The sequence below is a fragment of the Tyto alba genome, unplaced genomic scaffold (genome assembly GCF_018691265.1).
Source record: "Tyto alba isolate M040663 unplaced genomic scaffold, T.alba_DEE_v4.0 Super-Scaffold_20, whole genome shotgun sequence".
Classification (NCBI taxonomy): Eukaryota; Metazoa; Chordata; class Aves; order Strigiformes; family Tytonidae; genus Tyto; species Tyto alba.
Window position 1 is genome coordinate 7,321,291 of NW_024881283.1, and position 22,182 is coordinate 7,343,472.

A 22,182-nucleotide genomic window follows, 5' to 3' on the forward strand; every position below is an offset into this window, starting at 1 on the left:
TGATGTGCAAATCTGATGTACTTTAATATATGTAATAACTAAACCACTGAAAATCCCTGGGTTTATGTACTTGCAAAGAACAGAGAGATGAGAGAGAGAAAAAAAAAAAAAAAATCCCCCATGCTATCACTTGCCCTCCTTTTGTTACCAAGGAAGATTTCAAAATGCAGAGCATTCCCAAACAGCTATTTGATTAGTTTTATCCATCTTGCCTGGGATAATTAGTAAATGCTTAAAAGATGAAATCTAAATATACCAACCAATCAGCCCCTTTCAAGAACTTCCAAGGAACATTACACAAAGCCATTATCTTCACAAGATAACCACTTTTGTGGCGCTTTAGCCTCCTTTCTTCAACTCCCCTTCAAATATTTAACTATTAAGCAATTTTAGAAATTTCTGGTTTGGGTTTTTTTCCAAAGAAGGAAAAAAAAAAAAAAAAAAAAAAAAAGGAAAGAGGTGGTTGTGGGTGTAATTTCAAATATTTCTGTCCCTATTGTATTTCTTAGTTGTTTTTTCCCACCTCAAATTACCAGACAGGTTTCTCTTCCTTTCTCTGCAGCTGGAAGATGATTAGTTGTCATATGAGTTTCAAAACTAGGACCTGTTCTTTCCCATCTCTAACCTTCTTGCTACCCCAAAATAGCCCTGTTCTAGTTTGGATTTTTAACCTGCGATATAATGCCATATATTTTCCCCAGCTGTGTAAAAAATAATTTGCCAGATGACAAGATGCAGAGAAAAAGAGGAACTGACTGTCAGTCTTGCTGACAGAAGAAAAAGTCTGCCTGAACACATCAGGATAAGCCATTTATATTTGGAATAATGGATGGTATTTTTTTCTAATCAGACTTGCATACGCTTGTATAATTCAGGATTGACTGCAGGAATGGTAATGAAACAGTACCATGTTTATTATCTGTTGCTGTTCTAAATATTGTTGTATAGAGATATAAATATCCATACAAACACCATGGCATAATGTTATAAAAATGTTAGAATTCATTTCAAAATCCTGAATATAAAGCTGAGCGACTTCTCAGGCTACTTCTTTGGGACATTGTCCTTAGAAATGTTTTTTTACGTAATAGCAAAATAGTAACAAAAAAGCTGCATGTTAACTCCAGTTGATTGAAAGGTTCCATTTAGTCAGACATTAATATCCACAGGCTTTTACTTCGTGGGTTTAAAAGCCTGTAACTTGCAGAACAGATAGTGCTTCAGCACATGAAAGACGTTACCAAGCAACCCACGGAAACGGACACCAACATTGATAATCCATTCTAAAGTAATTACATTTTATAATTAAAGATTACAGTAAATCCAATAGATCCCAAAAGAAACTTCAGCAATTTACAGGGATGCTAGCTAACCTGCCCATTTTCTAGCATCCATGTTAGCTTCCATGTTTGAATAAAACAATAAGTGAATTTCAGAGATTCTCATTTAATAGGCTTTCAAACAACTGCAACCATTACAGAGTCTCACCTTGGTAAGTGTTAATCTAACATCACCTCATTTCTCTAACTTTAAATGAAGTATCATTCTTCTTTTAACTGATGGTAAAGGGGTGTCTGCCAGTAAAATCCAAGTCTGTTACTTCCAAAGGAAAGCCCTGGCAAAAGCAAGTGAACACAATCTCTTCAACTCCAACTGCTTTCCGTTCCTGACTCTTCCCATACACCCACTGGGCAAATGCCACCGTGTGCCTCAGATCATCCATCTGCAACACAGACCTCATCCTTCTTCTAAGAGAACTAGGCATAATAAAAAGAAATAACCGAAGTGTTTTAAACAGTGTAGGACTGAGTTCACGTGGTGAATTTGTGCTCAATATTCCTTTGCCCCGTGATCTTGCAGACCCACAATCATTTTGCACGAGATGGCAGTGGTAGATTCAGGGTCAAAACTCAACGCCTGTCTACACGCACTTGATGTCAGTGATGACTTGGTATGGCAGCAAGAAGTGCAAGTACGTGGGCAAGGTCCCCGACTCAGGAGAGTATAAATTATTCTGCTGCAGCTGCACCAACACAGTACCATACCTCTTAGTCGAAGAGGTGATCTGTGCGAGTGAACACTGGGATTACAGGCACAACCGCAACGGGGCAGGAGGTTGATTCGCCTCCCGGATAACACAAGACTGATTCCTGTCACAAACCCACTTCCTCAAAAGCAAGTTTCTGCAAATACACCCTTTGGGATGACACCCAAAGCTCAGGAAAGCCTCAGCTCTTTGACAGCTGCCTTTGCCACTGTTGTACTCAGTTATTCCTTAAACACAAGATAAAGGCTCGTGTTTCCATAGCCAAAGCACCAGCCCGAGCACGCAACTCCCATGTGCTCTGGCTCTTTATAATGGATTCTAAAACAAAATTTCAAACCTCGTCAGCCTCCTGACTGCAAATACATCAGCTGATTGTTTAGTGTTAGATGGTAGATAGATACTGTGAATTACTTGCTACATGTTGCTTTATCTGGAAGTAAATATAACAGACTAATTCAAGCAACGGGTGAATGGGGCTTTGCTTCAGATTTTTCTGGCAAAGTCTTGGCAGCTTGTTTTCAAACTTGCATGAGGGTTTTTTTATTACATCAGTTACTATCACAGCTCACTCTCTCTTGCACAATAGCCAAAGAGACAGCAAGACCACTGCTCAGAAAACTGATCTCCATCACTGGAAGCAATGGAGGAATTCTTTATGAAGTTTGAAGAAATCTCCTTCCATCACACAGCCACAGGGCACCTTCCAGCAAGTTGCAATAAAAAAAAGTTTCAACTTCTGCTTGCTATTCCCACAGACGGTCCAGAGAGCTATTCAGCTCACATATGCAGAGGTAAGCACTCTCCCCACCACATCAGGAAAAAAGCAGGACTAGAAGCCTGGTTTGCACTGGGGGAACAGAAAAAAAAAAAACAGCACAGAGTAGTCCAAGGCCGTTAGTGTTAGTGACAAGGACAGAAATAGAACTCAAGAGTCTTCCTGACTCACAGTCCCTGCTAGGAAAGCTGAATGGGAGAAAGAACAGCTCAAAATACAATTAAACTAACTCCTAATTAAATTCCTAATGCAACTAGATTTAACCGTGTCAAGAGGGGAAAAAAAAAAATCCTTCGATAGGACTATCTCAGGCATTAAGACCCAGCTGGATCCAGCTGCATCTAAATCAGGAAACATGTCAGCAATAGCAGTTGATTTTGCAGTTAGTTTCTTAATGAGATTCTAGACTGTAAGAGGACGACAATGGTTTTGAGAACAAATTTGGAAGTCTAGACCAAAGCACAGGGTGATTTAGTAGAGAGATGAGAAATGCTATAGTCTCATCTCCTTCACTTCCCAGAATCAAAGCTTGTGGAAAATTCTAATAGAAATAAAAGGTATTTGTGTTCTCGGCCACTCTAATGCTGTCAGCTTCATATTTCCTCTGAGCCTCTATAACTGATCAAACATATGATATTCCAGAGCACGACCGAAGCTGATGCTGTACAACAAGGCCAGCAATAAAAACGATGAAGATTCTTCTCATCCTGAGCTTGTTACCTCTAACTACTAGTCAAGCACTTGCTGTCACGAGGTTTAGAGAACTTGAACAAAAAGGCAATCCAAGATGCCCAGTTTGCACCCAGCAGTCTTAGCCAAAGGAACTGACCCTATTAAATTTGATGGATGATTTTTTCTATAGATGGATATTCAAAAGGTAATTTGGCATACTGCAAAAAATTGGGGTCAGTGTCAAAGAGCAAATCTAACTACAGCTTGTGCGATGCAGATGAAAGTGAAGATGTTGTGCCAGCAAACATACAGAAAGCGAATGGCGAGATACAGGGAAGATTAAAAATTGGAGAGAGGACACTTCAAGAAAGATGAGCTTAAAACCATAGGAATAATTATGATGTCCCTTGCTATTATCACAGAAGGAAGGCAGAAGTAGCTCTCTGAGCAATATCTGTAAGTATGAGGAAATTAGAAAAGAAATTTAAGGTCCTTATAAAACATTGGTTTTTTTTTTTTTTATTTGATATTGTGTAGAATTTGAACTTAGCTCTGGTTTACTGCTTCCATGCATTCAGATTTCCCACCCAAAACAGATTTCTTAAATGGGAATTTAAGTTGTCAGTATGTATCTGTAGCATTTAAAAGTGCTTTCAAAGGACAAGATATCAAAACATGTTCAAGTAACAATGGAAAACAGGAAATCAATCTCTTTTTGTAAAATATTGAAATACTAGATAATAACATTCTAATATTAGATATTTAAAAGTATTCAAATATACCTATGAACTACATCACACTGCTATACTTTATCATGATGCTAGTTTCAGGAATTATTAGATGTGCTGCACTTTGGAAGAGAAAAGGTGCCATGTATCCAAATACTTATATACAGACTTTCACGCACAGAGAGGCGTATCAAGCAAATATTTTCCCCAACACTACTGCAACGTCACAAATCATTACCTTTACATTCTAATGTAATGGTTCATTTCACAAGATGACTTTTGCTAACAAAGTTGCATATTAGGAGATATCTGTCAAACACATTGCAACTCTTTCCACAGCTACTGCCAGGGGTTGCATGCACAAAGGATGGCAGGTGGACCCAGAAAGCAAGCAATGTACTTTGTGTGACACTAGTATTTGGATTTTTCAAGTCCTTTTAACTCTAGGTTGGACAGTCTGGTAATGGCTTTTCTTAGTGACTACTATTTCATTCCAGCATGCTTTGAGGAAAGAAAGTGGAAAAAAATTACTTACCTAGTAATTGTGCTTCTTCAAATGTCACCTCAGAGTTCCCCTCCTGAGTTTTGTGCCTGCAGCAGAAATCATGCAGGAAATTCCCCTAGCTCTTAAGATTTTGGGCACTGTGACATACCTATAGGCTGCCTTGAAGGCTCTTACATTTCAACTATGTCCCTTCAAGCAGGTACAGCACGGGGTCTTCATAAATCCCTAATTACACACAGACTACAAATTCTCCTTAACTGTGACCAGCATCCCAGGTGAATGAGGTACAATGATCACTTAAAAATCCAGGCCAGAATCCATCAGCTCCTCACCTTAATATCCCCCCGTTAAAAAGGGAAGGTGGATGGAAACAAACACTAAGCAAGATTGTTTTTCCAGACCTGCATTATGACAAGGTAAGTAATTTTCTCTTTCCCTAAAGATACAATCTGCACAGGATTCTCATTTCTGGAGAGCCAGAGCCCAAGGGGATGCTCTAAAAGAAGCTGTAGCGATAACTAACCAAAAACAGACAGACTGCAAGGAAAAAAAAAAATGCGAGGATGTTTTTCTTTTATTTTTCAAGGAAAATAATAAAAATAAAAGAAAAAAATGTCTCTAGAACCTATCAGGCCTACCTGTGGGACAGATGTCAAACAGATCAATTATGAAAAGAAACAAAACAGAGAGGATATAAGGCCTTGTACTCCTGAGTCTTGGATGTGGGACCATGGCCGGAATACTCTGTGGGAATGGAAGTGAAAGAAATAGGGACCAGAGACTCTCTCTGTGTAAATCTTCCACGGAGTTGTCCTGAGGCAAGTCAGTAAGGCCTTCCTCACCCAGAGAAGAAATATCCTGACCGCGAAGCACAGTTATGGAAATTATGATGCACCAGAAATCCAGGGTTCTGTGTAAGGTTCTGAATCTAGCAGCCCAGGTTGGACAGCTGAAAAGCTGTTGTTCAGCCAAGGAAACATTTCCAAAGCATTTTCAGATATAAAAAGTGAAGACCACCCTCACAATCAGCCACATCCTCTTTTGGAAGAAGAGATTTCTCAGCTTGGGACACAGCAAGATGCTTTGGAACATGAGTGACTGAGTTGCTAAGTCATTGTAAGGAGCCAGGTGGATATATCAAACTGATTCACACCACAGCTCGAGGTACAGTCTTGGCTAATGACAAGCTAAACAGATTGAAGAGGCCTCTGTTAGGCCCTTAAATCTGGAAAAGGGACCCACACTGTAAGATATGAACGGAGTCCCTTCACATTGGAAGAAAAACTTAGCACGGTCACAGGTTCACTCAGCGGCTCAATATACGTGTCTCACTCTTTCTATTTCAGGATCGCGCATCTGATCTGCCTCTTTCCTCCCAGCACCGGCAAAGCGTGAATTGCTTTTGACACATGGATGGCTCAAGGGCCCAAAAAGCAGTCATAAGCAGATGGGATAACTGAAGGAAGGAAAGAAAGAAAGAAAGAAAAAATGTAAATACAGGCCAAGAGTTACCCTGCATCGCTCCTGCTTTGCACTGTGAGAACGGACTTAGGGAGCAGAAGGAACATCTGTTTGAAAATCATCTTTGTCTCAGTCCAAATGTCGGAACAGGAGAAAAGAGAGAAGTTGAGACCTGCCAGCACACCTCGTGCTTTATCTCACACTTGGATGGCTTAACAGGAGAGATCTGGGAGGATGAGTTTAGTTTAATGATTTCTTGCTGGTTCACCTGCTCCCCATCTGTCTTTGTAGTCCTTGCTTGGAGGGACAGATTGGAGCGTTGCTGTCCTCTCCCTTCTCTTGCCTTTCGAGAGTCACTTGTGATTTGAACTTCTGAAGAGAGGAACAGAGCAATTCTCAAGCATTAAGTAGTCAGCAGAGATTAGTCCAATAATTTATCAAAGGTAATAGTTAATAACAGACACAGGAAACTTGCTCACAGCCTTCTTAGAGCCCTATGTCAGAGTTGTCAGCTTACAAAAGTGTTACAAGAAATTCTTGGACCACAGTAGTAAATTTATCAGCCAGAGGCCGATAAACTCTTCCAAGAGTCCCACAGTCAACAATAAATCATACAAATCAGGTTGCAAATACTGGATCTTTAATAAAAATGAAGTTGGTGAAGTGGATGTTAGAACAATGTTAGAATTCAGCTGGCAGGATGAAGGGGACTCACTTTCATTTAGTCTGACCTCCCATCACGACAGGGACCAGGGCTTGGCCCTGGAATCGTTCCAGCACTGCACTAGACAGTCATCATACAACAATGATTAATGAACTGCTGAAAGAATAAAGCAAGGAATGGCAAGTTAGGGGATCTGGGTAATAAACTAAAGAAAAGAACCATAAAGATTCATCAAAATTAGAGACAGAAGGCACCTCCTAGGTCACAGACTCCATGGCCCTGGTAATGTAGAGGTGGCTCCCACCATACTGCTCCGGCCATGCTTCCTTTGAGGACCTAAGGATCAAGCTTCCACACTGTTCTGCCTACCAAATTTCATCCTAATATTCAACTCAAAATTTTGTTTAAGTCTTTTGAAATCCAGAAATGAAAGATCCAGAAGAGAAGACAGCTGTCTACTGCTTTATCCTATACCAGCCAAGGAGTTGCCTTTCAAAAAAACAATCTTTTGAATTCTTCTACTGTGCAGCCACTGATGAGAGTGGGCAGATCCATGCCCAGCAGCAACAATGTTCTGGTTGTTGGAGGGCTCACTAGCATGCAGAACAAATGTCTGATAGAGAAGATAATCAAATACAACTATGGTGTTTCAGGCCTGAGGAATCCTAACACTACCTCAGTGCTGTAGGAAGGCCTTCAAGAAAGCCAAAACAGCACCAGGAATCAGCCAAAGATTTGTCTGGGTTCATCTAGAACAAAGCTGAACTACCAACATAAATATGTGTCCTTCCTAGATAACTGCGGAGAAAATGGAGGCTCGAGTGGAAGAAGAGCCAGAAACATCCCATTTTCACTGGAAGTATTTAATTTGTGAGCTGGGCTGGCTAACCCAGACAGTAGGAGGGTTTCAGGATGGATGAAATGTGATTACATTATAATTATCTTTTGTTACTTTGCAAAGTACATGGTTATGCACTTTCTTTACTGCCCAGGGAAATCATGTTAACACAATTAGAGCAAGAACTCTGTTTTAAACATGGTTTGCTCAGACGTTACTAACATGGCTCCAATTCTCAGTACAGTCAGTCTTCAGAGCCATCTTGCTCCATAAATCAGTGGGAGTTCTGTCACTGACTTCCTCTGAAGCAAGTACCAGCTCTTAGAGACATTCTCTAGGATGTACTCAACATATAGCTTCCCTGTATATCATCCTCCTGTGCAAGTGCTGTTGGCATGATGAGATGCTGTAGAATTTCTAAATCTCATGCATTTATTATTCACTGCAGCCTTACTCTTAGGATATCGTCCTACCCACTAATAAACTAAGAGAGAGAAAAATATAGCAACAGCTCTATGGCCATGCAATAGAAGTGTTGGAGGCCAGATTAGAACTAACGAGTTCCTGGCTCCCACTCAATCACAACCATCAGAACAATTAGCTCAAATAAGCCAAGAACTGTTTTCTGCTCTGCTGTCTCCCGCCCATCTTCCCTGGTAACTTCTGAGCTGAAAAACTTCAATTGGGTTTGACAGAGGGTAAAGGTCACAAATAAACTAAAATTCAGTGCAAATCACCAGCAGACTGGCAGAGAGACCCACAGAGTACCCCGCTAAAGGCAGAAGAGCAGCATGAGCTCCTGCTCCGTTCAGCCACAGCCCGCTGAGCAGCGGGCAGCCCAGCACCCAGAGCTGGATCATTGCCTCCAGCCCACACAGCCAAGGGGGGACACGGGGCAGAGCAGACACCAGTGGGCAGGGGTGGGTGACACAGAAGGAACTACAAGCACAGGGATAGGAAAAGTCACAAACTGCACAAGGGGGATCTAAGGATGTACGGGGGTTTCAGCACACCAGACTCCTATTCATTGAAAACCCTTTGCTTTATCTTTCTGCTAAGGGAAGAAGTAAGTTTAAGAGCACACCCTCCCTTTTCAAACACTGTCGAGATCTCTCCTTTGGCTCTAGTACGCAGCAGATACACACACACAAGGGACTCTGCATCTCTGCTGTCAAGATAAGTAGATGCAAAAGGGAAGCACTAAAGTCACTTCAGTTTAGTGCAACCTCTAGCCATTACTTACGCTCCAGTGCCCTGCCAGGGAATGCTGAAGTGCCTGAGAGGAAACAGCGTTGACTTGTAAATAGCTTGTTGGGTTAGGGATTTAAAAATATTGTGCCCATTTTACAGAGGTGCATCCTGGATCCATACAGTGACATGATGAATCTGCCTTCTGGAACAGAACCCAGGACCAAGTGTCCTGTTCTAATTAACAGTAGGTGCTCTGCCCCCTTTCGTAAGGGTACAAATGAGTAACATCCCTGTCCCATAAATAGAGGATGTTTATTATCCAGTCCTTCAGTGTTCCCACTGTGCTCTTTCCTACAGTGGTTTGGGTCCATCATACACAATACACTCGCATTATGCACGGATCACTGACACCACTGCCCATGACAGCTTCTCTGGAGCCCTTCCAAAATATTGTGTCATATGATGAACTGAAGTGCCAAGGGGATATGCAGTAGAGACAGCAATCACGGGAGTGCGTCCGCTCCTCATGCCAAATCCATTCACAGCATTCAGTGAAAAATATTTTTTTGTGGAATGTAAATTTAGTCTCTTTCCCAAGTTTAAAAATCAGAATGCTCCAAGCACAAGATTTCCTCTTCCCACCAATGACGTGAACACTCTTTCCTGCTTTCTCCTTTTGACAGCTTCATGTCAGTTTTATATTCAGAGCTAAATGACAGACTGATCTAAGATACATTCTCCTTTCCCCCTCTCAGTCTCCCATCCAAAACCTTAATTGTTTTAAATACTGAAAAACATATTAAAAACCATCAAAACAAAATGATAAACAGTCTAACAATAATAGACTGATAGAGTAAAACAAATATGATTGATTAACATCATCTGGTAAAGACTTGCATACCGATCCAAAGGAAAGAACACCAGACACAAAAATCTTTCTCCCATTAAGGGACAGATTTAATCGCTGATTAGAAAGTTATTCAGAAGTCTATAAATATTTTGGCTGGAAAGATGAAATCTTAACCGAGGTGACTGCTTTTTGGTAAATATTTGCACAACTGCATATATACAGTCCCCAGCCTGATGGTGGAACAGAGGGGTGACAGGAGCTCGACCCTCCAGGCCAGCTCCCCTCGCACCCAGCTATGTGACCCCCCTGCTCGGACTACGGCCGCGTTTGGTCCTGCTCCCTGTGGCTACATGAGGCGGTTGCAGCAGGATGATACCAAGCCAGCCTCCAGCCCCACTGCCCTAAACCCCGTGTCTTTATATTTGAGAACTGTCAAAGAGCTTGCAAGTATTTACTGACATAATTCTGCAAGGTGTAGGTCCTTCTGCACAACACGCTTGTGTGTGTCCTGGAGACTCATTTCACCATGTCCAGCACTTGCATTCAGTCATTATCTGTAATCTGCCTGGAGAGTTCCACACTCCAACAATTTTGCTGTTGTGCGAATAGTGCATTGTCTTTAAGTGGCAGCTTACAAACTAGCCCGGCACCAAATTTAGTTGTTGTGGAACAAGTGCTTTCAGTGCTAAATTTTGTGGATAAGAACAAATGTCTTCAAATTGCACAGTATTCCAAAATGCCCTCAGCTCAAGTAACATCAGTAATAGCTTGCACTAAGGTAACATCGGCATCAGTAAGGCAGGCAGCACTGCAGCACGGATCACAGCACGTGAAGTATTTTCTATATTCATGCATTATGCCAACAGAACAAATACATTTTTAGTCAATTAACTGTATACCCTACCACTGAAAGAGGCTGAGACAGGTTAAGCCTAAATTCTGTTTGCGTGAATCCACCGCAGGCTAGTGAAGCAAAAAATACACTGTATGCACCATTTGTGGGATTTACAGTATACATTTTCACAGGTTCAGTAAATAAATGCATGAAAAGGAGCATGGAGCAAAGGAAAATTCCAGCAAGCCTGGAGCCAGTCAGTGCTTCAAACTGCGCGGAAATTCTCTCATTGCAAAGGTATTTCTACCACAGAGAAAGAATTATGATCTGATCACAGTATACCTGACTGGTTTGAGATCATCGCTCTATTCCATTATAATAAGTATTTTACCGAGAACAGTTTTCTTTACCCTCGCTGTTCAAAGTAAGTCTGTTGGAAGTCACTGGGTTTACATTTGACCAGCACAAAGGATGAGACGTTTTCCACGGATCTCAGTGAGAAAGATGTGTGTGGGGAGGTGCACTTCCATCTAGAACTGTGCGTGGTGCTACTCACGTACTGAAGCCACTGACAGATTACATTATTTGCTTGTAGTACTGTTCATCCTCAGATTACAGAAAGAAAAAGGCACTTTTTCCAAATGGAAGAATAGAAGTTGCACAGTGTAGGGAAAGGGAGATGTCTGAAATCTTTCCACTGTTGGCTACAGAAATGAGATGGCTCAGGGACGACTGATTATGTGATTCACAGCACTGTACCAACAGGCCAATTGTAACTCAAACTGAGAAGAGTGTTGAGCCCTGCTTTTGGTAAATTGGTGATCACAAGCCAGTTCCTGGTGCTTGTGCACCCATGTAAAATCCCTTGAGAATACCCACGGCTTGCCTCCCTGAAGATGTGCGAGACTGAGCGAGCATCTGACCAGACACTTCTCCCACCAGAGGTCAGGGCTGCGGCACAAATTCAGGAGGATAACAAGCAGCACTTCCCCAGCTCTGCCCCAACAACACATGTTTTTTCATTGTGGAAGGGATCACTGTTCAGGACTGTCAAAACCACACAAAGGGACCTCATCAACCAACACCAAGTAACTTTCCACAAAAGTTGAGCCCCTGATAACATTCCTGTTTCTTGCCAATTATCTTTCAGTGAGAAACTGTCAAGACATTTGTGTTTAAAAGACTGATCTACCTTAAAAGGTGCCTGCTAATCTGCAGTGATGCAGGGTAACGGTGTACACAGGCTCTGATGGCCTTCTTCCCTGGGGTCTGATTTTTGAAAGCAAATACATCTTTTTTAGAGGACAGCAGACAGCAAGGGGAGGCAAGTGAAGGTGAGGACAGGAAGAAAAGCCAGGATGAAGAGAACTGCACGGTAAAACAAATAGGCTTCAGTATTACTAATCCAGAGGAAATGAATGCATGTGTCAAACCCAAGGGTACAATCCCAGCAGAGGACTAAAAGCCTGCCTGAATTTGACGTATTTCCTTATTTGAGAGGGACAAAGGACACTGTCAGGTTAAGGTATTAGGTATTCTTAGACATCAGGCAAAGAAACTTGCCTTTTGTACCCAAAGGGGAAAAGAAAAAACAGTATATTTCTTCCACTGTTCACATTTTTCTCACATCTCATGACTAGAAGCAAGCTAGTTAGTTTAATTTCATTGATGGGCACTTTCTGGTCTAGCTGGTTACAGGGTTTGTCCTTAAGCACCGGATGGCTTTAGTAGAGTTGGTATAAAAATACTTTAGAAAGATGCTCTTCTCTCTCCCCACCTCTTCCCTACCTGTGAGACCCAAGAAGCCAACACAGCAACAGTACAGCAAGAAGCAGTCTGTTTTGCTTCATCCATCATCAGCAAAACTGTCAGCTCAGCTCCAACAGCAAAATCTTTATTACTGGTTATGATGCAAAAGGCAGAAACCACACAGTCTGATTTTCCCAGATCTGAGGCTGAGTTTGCAGTAGCGGCAGTTGGAAGGGAAATAATTTTGACTTTTCACTGAGCCAATTTGATCTGGAAATTGTTGAGAGCAAATAAATATGGAATCCCACTGTGGCACTTCTGCAGTTACTTTCTGACCACAACCACTTCTCTTTTTTTTTTGAACATCAGTGATTAGTATTGGGCACATGTAAAAAATTAGCTATTCCCTGAAGCCATGCATGACTGATCAATTACAGAACTAATACATTTTCCAGAGGTCAGTTTAAGAGATGAATAATCTCAGGCCCTTTTAAATTTCCCAACCTGCAGCATGGGGAGATTGTTATTTGGTTTTATTGCAGTTTTCTTCAAAAGGTCAGAGTGCCCACAGTACTCAGCTGCCCACAGTAACACACAGCAGTATATCCTAGGCAATTCTCCAGGTGACCAATGACCTTTTGCAGTAAGCAGTCTGTGCAGTACAGGTGCTCTCTTTTTCCCTTCTCAGGAAAACAACTGCTTATTGACTCCGGACTTGTCTTTAAAAAGCTAAGTCGAACCTAAGAAGTCTGCCACTCTGCCAAGTTACCCACCAGTGCAAAGCAGCATACCTGCACGCACACATCAGCTCAGCTCACTGCAGCATTTACTTAACAGACTTCTACATGCCATTTCAACTTGCTTTTTCCTTTCTGCACTACTAGAAAACACAGCATTCAAAGCACACAAGTCAGTGAGGCAGACAGACCATCGGTGAGACTCCTTAATTTGCAAAGAGCTCCAGTGCCCCTAGTGCTGCTCAGAGCTTTCCCCAAACAGCAGAAAAGCAGGAGACACCACAGTGGGGGGTTTCACACTTGGGACAACACTATCTTTTAAGAAGAAAAAGTCTAGCAGGACTACATTAGTCAATGCTTTCCACATATAACAGCCGAGAAACTAATGACACACCCTCTTTGCCTGAAACATCTAGCAGTTTAGAGGTTAGGTGAGAAAAGAGCAGCTTACAGGTTGGGTGGGATGCCTGCTTGGACTCCTGCTCAGATTGAAGGGTCCTACGAGAAAACAGAAAATTCCAAATCTCTAGGTTGGCCAGCAGCTCTAGTCATTGATCATGCACCAATTTCTTCTCCTGGCTTTCATCTAGGCTCTGGCAGACAGATGGGGGAAAAAAAAACAACAACAAATCCCATTCATATCCATCCTCCCCATTCTATAGTGCTGACCTGTAAGAATGGCCTAAGGGAGGGGAAAAAAAAAAAAACAACAAAACTTTCAGTATCAGGACAGTTTGGAACACATTTTAGCAAATTACAGGGCTTAAATCTCTGGAAGGAGAGAAAAGCTACTTGCTGCTATTGCACACAGCACCTTAAAACAGCACCAGCAAACCCACTACCTGCCTCTGCTGGCATCTCTTGCATCATGTGAAGAGTATTTGCTAACCCAAATGCTGTTATCATGACTTGACTTATTCCTTCCTTGCATTTTTTTTTTTTTACCCATCTGTTTCTTTTTATACAGCATTTGTCTTCTAACCTCTCTTGGTTTGTTTGCTTCATGTCTTTTTGATTCACAAAAAAAGGACACACCTTATCTCTTCCACAAGATGTAACCACCCCTTGTTTTGCACATTCAGCCTCATATCTCAGCACCATATTTGCTTCCCTCTCTCTTTCTGAATAAATAGAAGTGCAGGCACTTTTAAGGAATAAGATCTCTGTTTGAAGAGTAATTAGCTGTCAGCATAAAACTAGTATTTATGGATTCTCATCCTTGAAAAAATCTAACTCTGCTACCCAGCACTGATTATGGCTGTTATAAACAGATGGGGCTGAATCCATACAACTTGAAATAATCCTATATTTAAAAAATAATTAACTACAAATAAAGGACTGAATTCCACTAGCTTTCATAAATTTGATTTCCAATTTGATTTGTTTGTACAGACTGGAAGCTAGGTTATTCATGGGTGTGCTGTGCTATCCTAGCATACCTTGAAAGTGTGAGTCTGCAGTGTATTCAAGCACACGCTCCACAACTCCAAGCACACGGGAGGGCCAGGTACTGGAATATTCTGAATACCCTGGAGCTAAGATGCAGAACGAAAGGATGGCTCAATCACGCCTGGGATCATAAAGAAACTCAGCACCCCTGGGTGTGCTGTGTCTGGTTGCCTGGCAGAGAAGTCAGAATTTTACCCGTGGTGCAGCTTTGTTTTAATGACTGACAGGAGAGCTTTAAAAAACTGCTTTTAAAACGCAGGTTACAGTGGATGAAAGCCCTTGGTGTGCTACTCTGACTTCCTTCTCTGTTCAACCTGGGGCAGCATCTTTGCTGAATGCCTACACATGTGTGAGAGAACCCAGGAAATTTATACTCTGCTTAATTAAATCTGTGCATTTTACTTATTGGCACTTCTTACTAGCCCAAAATTCACTCCAAGTTGGTTATCCATCATAGAAAAAGATACGACAAACACAATCAAATACTACACAGAATCTATAGCTCTTGGTTAACTAGGTCACAGATTGCTCTGCAATGTTTGTGAGGCTGCCAGGCTTTTACGCACAAGCTGTAGGCACCAGGCCAAATTCTCCCCTCCATTACACCCCTGTTACTCCACCGATGAGGTGATCCAGGCTCGGTGGGGTCTAAGCAAGGGTAGCCTTCAAGTCGCTATTCGTGGGTACCAAGTCCCGAGCCAGCTCCACACCGAGTAAGTGACAAAACGATTTACCGGGACAGCTGGCCTCTCAGCTCCTCCCCGACTTCTGCGAGGGCACATCCCGTGCCTCCAGCCCCATGGACCAGCATGACTTTTGTCATCTACCAGCTTTTGTGTGAAGCAGTTGGATTTACACCGATACCCCAGGAGGGAGCCCTCTTGCACAACTGCAGACACCTCCCGTTGAGCAAGTTTTTTTCCTAATAACCAAGCTGAAATTTCCCTTTGCCTAATTTCAGCTCTTTAATTTCCAGTCACACCCTATCAGGCTGCCCTAACATTTCCTCTCCAGTGAGAGAAGACATGTCCTCCTGCACACTCTGCATGCACAGGGCCGTGCTGCAGGACACCCCTGTGGAAAGAGACAGCCCCCAATTCCTGTCACCTTCTTTGGGAAAAGGAGGGAAAAGGGGGCATGAGGGGCCTGTGTGGGAAATGGGGGGATGGCTGGGGAAGTGACGGGTGTGTGAGGAGAGTGGGGGCTGTGAGGGAGGACGAGGCTGTGAGGGGAGCTGAGGGCTGACTGAGGGGGGGACATGGCGGGGAGGGGGGCTGAGGAGGGGAACAGAGTCATGAGGGAACGTGAGTGCTGACTGAGGGGGGGGAACATGGCCAGGAAGGGATGGTGAGGGCTGACTGAGGGGAAAACATGGCCATGAGGGGACGTGAGGGCTGACTGAGGGGAAAACATGGCCATGAGGGGATGTGAGGGCTGACTGAGGGAGGACATGGGGAGGGGGGCTGAGGGGGGGGGAACAGAGTCATGAGGGAACGTGAGGGCTGAGGGGGAAACATGGCCATGAGGGGATGTGAGGGCTGAGGTGGGGGAACATGGCCAGGAGGGGATGGTGAGGGCTGACTGAGGGGGAAACATGGCCATGAGGGGATGTGAGGGCTGACTGAGGGAGGACATGGGGAGGGGGGCTGAGGGGGGGGGAACAGAGTCATGAGGGAACGTGAGGGCTGACTGAGGGGGGGGGGGGGACATGGCCATGAGGGGATGTGAGGGCTGACTGAGGGGAAAACATGGCCATGAGGGGATGTGAGGGCTGACTGAGGGGGGACATGGCGGGGAGGGGGGTTGAGGGGGGGGAACAGAGTCATGAGGGAACTGAGGGTTGACTGGGGGGGGGTGGGGGACACACGGCCATGAGGGCTGCCTGAGGGGGGGGACACGGCCCGGAGGAGATGGCGAGGGCAGCGCGGGCTCTCACCTCTTTAATCTTCATCCTACGGGCGCGGGTCTCGGGGTCCTCGCCGGACCGCCTGCCCCGCACCGGGTGGCAGAGGCTCCGGCGGAACCGCTCGTAGTCGAAGCGGAACGGAGCCCGCGTCTCCCGGGCTGGGGGAGCCCCGGTGGCGGGCTGGGCTCGCCGCTCGCCGCCCTGCACCTGCTGCCGGGAGCCCGGCGCGGTGTGGGCCGGCGGGCCGGCCATGCGGGCGGCGGTGCGAAGCTTCTCCCGGAGACGGCGGGGGGCGGCGGGGCTGGCGTGGCGGGGCTCGGCGGCGGCGGGGGGGCTGCGGGGCAGGTCGGTGTCGCGAGTGGAGGAGGAGGAGGCAGAGGAGGAGGAGGAGGCGGAGGAAGAAGAGGAGGAGGAGGCGGAGGTGGTGGCCCGGCGGGGCAGGAAGAGGCGCTTGAACCGGGAGGAATCGGGGAGGAGGAAGAGGGCCCCGAAGCACAGCGTGAGCAGGCCCGAGAGGAAGAGCAGAAACAGGAACTTCTGCGGCAGCCGCAGCCCCAGCGCCGCCGGCCAGCCCGGCATGCCCGGCAGCTTCCGCAGCACCACCATGGGGCACCGGATCGCGGCCGCCGGGCGGGCTCCGCCGCCTCCCCGGGAGGGACGCCGCTGGCTTCTGCGGCGAAGGGCTCAGGGATGTCCCCCCGCACCACCGGCTGGAGCGGGCGCCTTCACCGGGGACCGCCGGCAGGTGACACGTGGAGGGCTCCGGACCGGGCTACGCCGCGGGGCCCCGCCGCTGCCCGGGGGTCCTTGCCCGAGAGGCTCGCAGGGCGCGGAGCGGCGGTTCAGGGTCCCCCCTTCCAGCATGAAGGCGGCGGCGAGCGCATCCCGCCGGAGCCGGGCGGTTGGAGCGGCAGGGCTGGGCTGCTCCCGCTGTCAGTCCCCCGTGCAGGCTCTCCCCGCCGGACGGCGGCTGTCGGGCTGGCTCAGGGAGCGGTGCCGAGGAGGGGCGATCCCTTCTCTCTAGGCGGTGGGTTCATGCTGCAGCATTTCTGCGAGGCGGGGGTTGGGGGGGGAGAGAGAAGAGCGCGTTCATTCAACACCGAGAAGGATGCAAGCCGGCGTTACAAGCCTTTGTCCCGGAGGTTCTGCCGCCTCCCTAGCCATGTGTCCCCACCCCGCTCCAGCCACACGAGTTCGTTTTCTCTCTCTCCGGACTTGCCATCAACTCTAATTTGCGAGCAGCTCCCAGCTCTGCAGCATCCCCTTAGAGCTCAGGGCTACCGAGCTCTTCTGACGGGGTAGCCCTCGGGCCAAGAGGAGGATCCGCGGTCTGACGAGGAGCGAGGAAAACCCCGGGAAGGGAAGGGTGCCCAGGGACAGAGAGCAGACAGACAGACACAAGGCTGCTCCGCTCCTCACCAGGCTGCCAGGAGCTGCCTTCGCCCGCAGAGGGCTGGAGACGATGGGGCTGCAAACAAGCCATGCGGAAAGCTCGGCTCGGGCTAAGTTTCTTAACGCAGAAAAATCTACGGGTTTTGGTTTTGTTAAACAGATCCCAGCAAATTCCCCCTTTCTCCCAAATCTCTGCCTCACTATTAGAATTATGCACCCCCCCCCCCCCCAATCCTCTCCTTATGTGCGCTGGAAGAAACTTTCAGACCACCAAAAAGAAAAAAAAGCAGGTCCACTTTCAAAAAGCAGGACACGTTTTAAAGACCTTCCTACAAGCCCCAGATCACCCCTGCTCCTCCGGGTGGGAACGGCGCTGCCCCCCAAACACGCCGTCAAACCCGCTTGCGGACGTTTTCCTACCCCCAGCCCTGATTACTCACCCCTCTGACAAATCCAAGCCACTCTGCGTCCTACAGTGAGCAAAATCTTCTCAGTCCTGCCCGCGCATCTCAAAAAGCGAGAACCCCTCGCTGCTGTCAGCGCTCACAAGCGCCCGCTAAATTAAGAAGAGGAAGAGCCTGGCTGCCCGCCGGGCTCTCCGGGGAGGCAGCTCCTCTCTCCTGCTCATCCAAGCATCCCGGAGGGAAGTCCCTAACTGCATCAAGCTACTTAGAGGCCTCTGTATTTCACCTCCCGCCCGCCGAAGGGGACCCGCCGGGCTGCGCTGCCCGGTGCCCGCACACGCAGCCCGCCCGCACCGCCCGCCTCCACCGCCGCTCACTGCGACAGCGCCGGCGGCCCCGCCCCTCGCTCCGCCCCCCCGCTCCGCCCCCTCCCGCCAACGGTCACTCGGGGGAGTAGGCCGGGGGGGGGGGAGGTGCGCCGCCAGCCAATCAACAGACCAGGTTCTGCCCGCCGTGACGCTCGCCCCCCAGGGCCACGCCCCGCCCTCGCTCGCTATTGGCTGGCGAGAGGACAAACGCCAGGAAAGCCGGGAGACCCGCCCGCTTGTTTACCACAGTTGCCCGGCTCGAGCTTGGGGGAGCGCCTCGCCCCGCCCCTTTCCTCCAGCCAGCCTTCCATTGGCTGCGAGGAATGGCCCATCCGCGCTGCGATTGGCGGAGAGCGGCGGGGGGGGGGGCCCAGCTACTTTAAATAAGGGCTGAGGGCGCAGAGCGCGTTTAGGGAGCGGAGGGCTCGTCCGGAGTGGTGGGGAGGTGGCGTCGCCTTTCCCTCACCTCACCCGCTCTGAGGACTTCTGAACGGCGGGTCTAACCACGCAGCCCCCCTCCCTCAGCCTGCAGCCCGAGGTCTGGTGTGTGCCAGAGGGTCAAAGCCCCCAGGGGGTTTTGTACCCTGGTGATGATGTGGACCTCGGGGCCTGGCAGGCACTGCTTGGCATGAGGAGGGGAACCAGGGCCTCAGAGAGGGGCCAGACATGTCTTTGGAACAACCTTTCTACACAAAAAACCCTGTCCTTTTTGTTTTTTTATGAGCTCACAGTCAACTGCTATGAAGCACATCTGAATCCCAAATACTTAAATCCTCATTGCCTGTCTTAACCTTCAAAGCACCATATAAGCACTAGCCAAATCTGGCAGTCACCTCATGAGGTAATACTGCATCAGAGGTGAAGATGGTGAACCAAAGTGTTTCTGCTCATAAATGTTAGGAAAAAAAAAACCCAAATCTGCAGAATTAGCAACAGAAAAGAAGAGGGGGGGGGGAAAATAAAAGGCATCACCCCAAACTGGAGGCATCTGAAACAGAACTGGATGGGTGGAGGAAATCACCAGACGTGGTTTTTGGATGCTGGAAACATGAGATAGAGGAGCTGCAGCAGGAGGAGGTTTACAGGAAAGGGTAAACTGCAGGCACCGAAGTATTGATATGACTAAACTTGGAAGAGCTAAAAGAGAACATTTTGTAGGCTGGAAAGGAGCTGGAGCTGCAAGGAAGGAAATCATCTGCTGTTTGCATCTTCCTTCACTCAGTGTGCTCCTTCATGAATAACTAACACCACAGGAAAGAAATACCTGATCTGATTGCTGGGTCTAGTGGGAGCACATTGCAGGGCCTCACATTTTGAACTGTTCAGCTGAGAATCAGTTTTGTAGTAATTTTCCTGTGTAAAGTGCTTTAAGTGATATAAAGCAGGTGGCAGAGCAGCTCCAGGAGCAGGATTCAGAAGCAGCTATGAACTGAGCGATGCCCAAGGCCAGTGATCATCCTGCCTTATCCTTCCTAACAGCTCCGCAACTGCTTCAGGTTTTCATCTAGTCAAAATAAAACTAAAAAGTAAGACTTGTGCTTTTAGCTGCCTGGTGGCTGCCCAGTGGACCTTGAACGCAACCACCCTCAGAGCCAAATTTACATCTTGATTATTTCATTTTGAAATGTGTCCTTTGAACCATCCCCTGTGGTTTGCAGGCAGGACCAGTTCAGCCTGAGCAAGAGGGAGATGCGGGCACCATTGCTCAGCCACCACGTATGGTTTCCTCCAGAGCGGCTGCTTGAAGAGAGCTCTGCACAGCTGCTCTTCCTTCCCTGCCCTGTAGCTGCACCATGAGGGACAGGGGAGTAGATTTGGCTGCTCCGTTTTGGCAGGTCGCACAGGAGCCTCGCTGAGCACAGCAGATGCTCCACAGGCTTCTTGGAGCCCAGGGGAGCTGCTTGCAAAGGATGATTTGGTTTTGCTTCTTTGCACGCCTTTGCAAGGCAGCTCAGGAGAAGGGGGAAAAACCTGAAAGCCAGCTGCCGGTTACATTATTTTGAGCATCTATGCAGCTGGGAGGGTTTTTACTGCTGCGGTGCCTTGTGCATTTATCAGTGGTGCCCCAGCAACTAGCACCAGCACAAATCCATCGCTCCATGGGCTTCCATCATCCCTTCTTCCAACACCTAACACCCTGCCTCAGCTTCAGACTCAATGAAAATAATCCTTCACCCTCCTCAGATCTCCTCTTCCCTGGGGAGACCTCAAGCAGCAGCCTGTATTTTGTCTGAGCCTTATATAAAAAAAAACCCAAACAACAACACAAACAAAACCCCACCAAACTGAAACCCTGTACTATTGTGGTGGTGGTCCCTTGATCTTCTTATAGATGGCCCCCGGACCGAAAAGGTTAGATAGCTCTGCTTGCTAAGAGGATTTGGGGGCATCAAGGAGGATAATAAAATCGACAGCTGAGAACAAACCAGAGGGATAATAAAATAGACAGTTCTGAACAAACCGAAAGGCTGTGCCTAGCTCTTCATTTTTTACAGCAGTGATAGAAAAGTTGAAGGCTTATCTTTTAATTAGGTTAAATTAAGAAATCTATTTTTTTGTGTGTGTGTTTAGCATAACATTGTCTTGAAGGTAAATGCTTAGAAATTAAAGGTTTTCTAAATTAGGTTAAATTAAGACATCATTCTTCTTAAAGAAGACAAACCATTGTCTTCAAGGTAAATGTTTAATTACATTTCAAAAACAATTTAGTCTGTGTAATAATAAGGCAGAGAAGCCAGTCTCTGTGTATGACTGCAGCTCCAGACATAAGCCAAATAAATTGAGAAATGGGTGTTGAAAGAGTTAGGAGGCGGAGTGTAATTACTGGAAAGATGGGGGTCCTGCTGCATTATGATTCTTGTTTTTAGCGGGACTGGAAGAAATAATTTTGAGAAAATTACTTTTTTTTTTATGGCCACAAGAAAAATAGAATTTAATATGTACCTTTCTGTGAGGAAGAAAACTACAGAATGATAGATAATACTCAAAGCAAGAGAGTTTGGCAAGATAATTATGCTCAAGCCTCCAGCCTATCTGTTAAAGTAGGTTTGATATTTTTTTCCCCTCTCACTGTAGAAAATGCTCCCATTCTGGCTACAGGAGTGGTGGGATGTCTCTCTCGTGCTGGAATAGCACTCCAGTTCTTAGCCAGAAAGCCCTCTCTGACTCTCAGAACCACTCAAACCTGTGATTTTTAGGCATCACAGCAATGACAGTATAAAGCAGGCAGATGGAAGAAAGTCTCTGTATTACTGACAGTTTCAGAGTCAACATAGTTAGTTTTGCAAAAAAAAAAAAACAAAAAACCCAACCCAGCAACCCATCCTTGTTTCACTGAAGTGGAAGGGGATAGTACATTATGCATCCTTAAAGCAGGGCAGCCTCAGCATGTAAACCAGACACCTAAACTTTGTTGATAGCTACTACAAAGTATAGATAGTGACAACAAAACCTGGTGAAATTGCCAGCTTTAAAACAGAAAGAATCCTTTACCTCTAAAAGAACAAGCACGGCAGTTGACAGAACAAGGTGCCATCTTCTGCCACGTAGTTAAAAGATTTCTGACACTTCACCGTGGTGTGGAGCCTAATTTGTTGCTCAGCTTTCTGAAG

The 22,182-nt window shown here is 46.3% G+C and overlaps 1 protein-coding gene across 1 annotated transcript in view; it reads right to left on the reverse strand.

The window, feature by feature from the left end:
* MAN1C1 (mannosidase alpha class 1C member 1) overlaps window positions 1-18,562 on the reverse strand; it is a 65,566-nt gene extending 47,004 nt beyond the window's left edge. The window contains exons 1-2 of the mRNA XM_042793642.1: window positions 18,240-18,562; window positions 16,438-17,456 (exon numbers count right to left, since the gene is read on the reverse strand). Coding sequence (XP_042649576.1) covers window positions 16,438-17,013 — 576 coding nt within the window. The 5' untranslated portion in view covers window positions 17,014-17,456; window positions 18,240-18,562. The remainder of the gene's footprint in view (window positions 1-16,437; window positions 17,457-18,239) is intronic.
* Window positions 18,563-22,182: the final 3,620 nt, after the last annotated feature.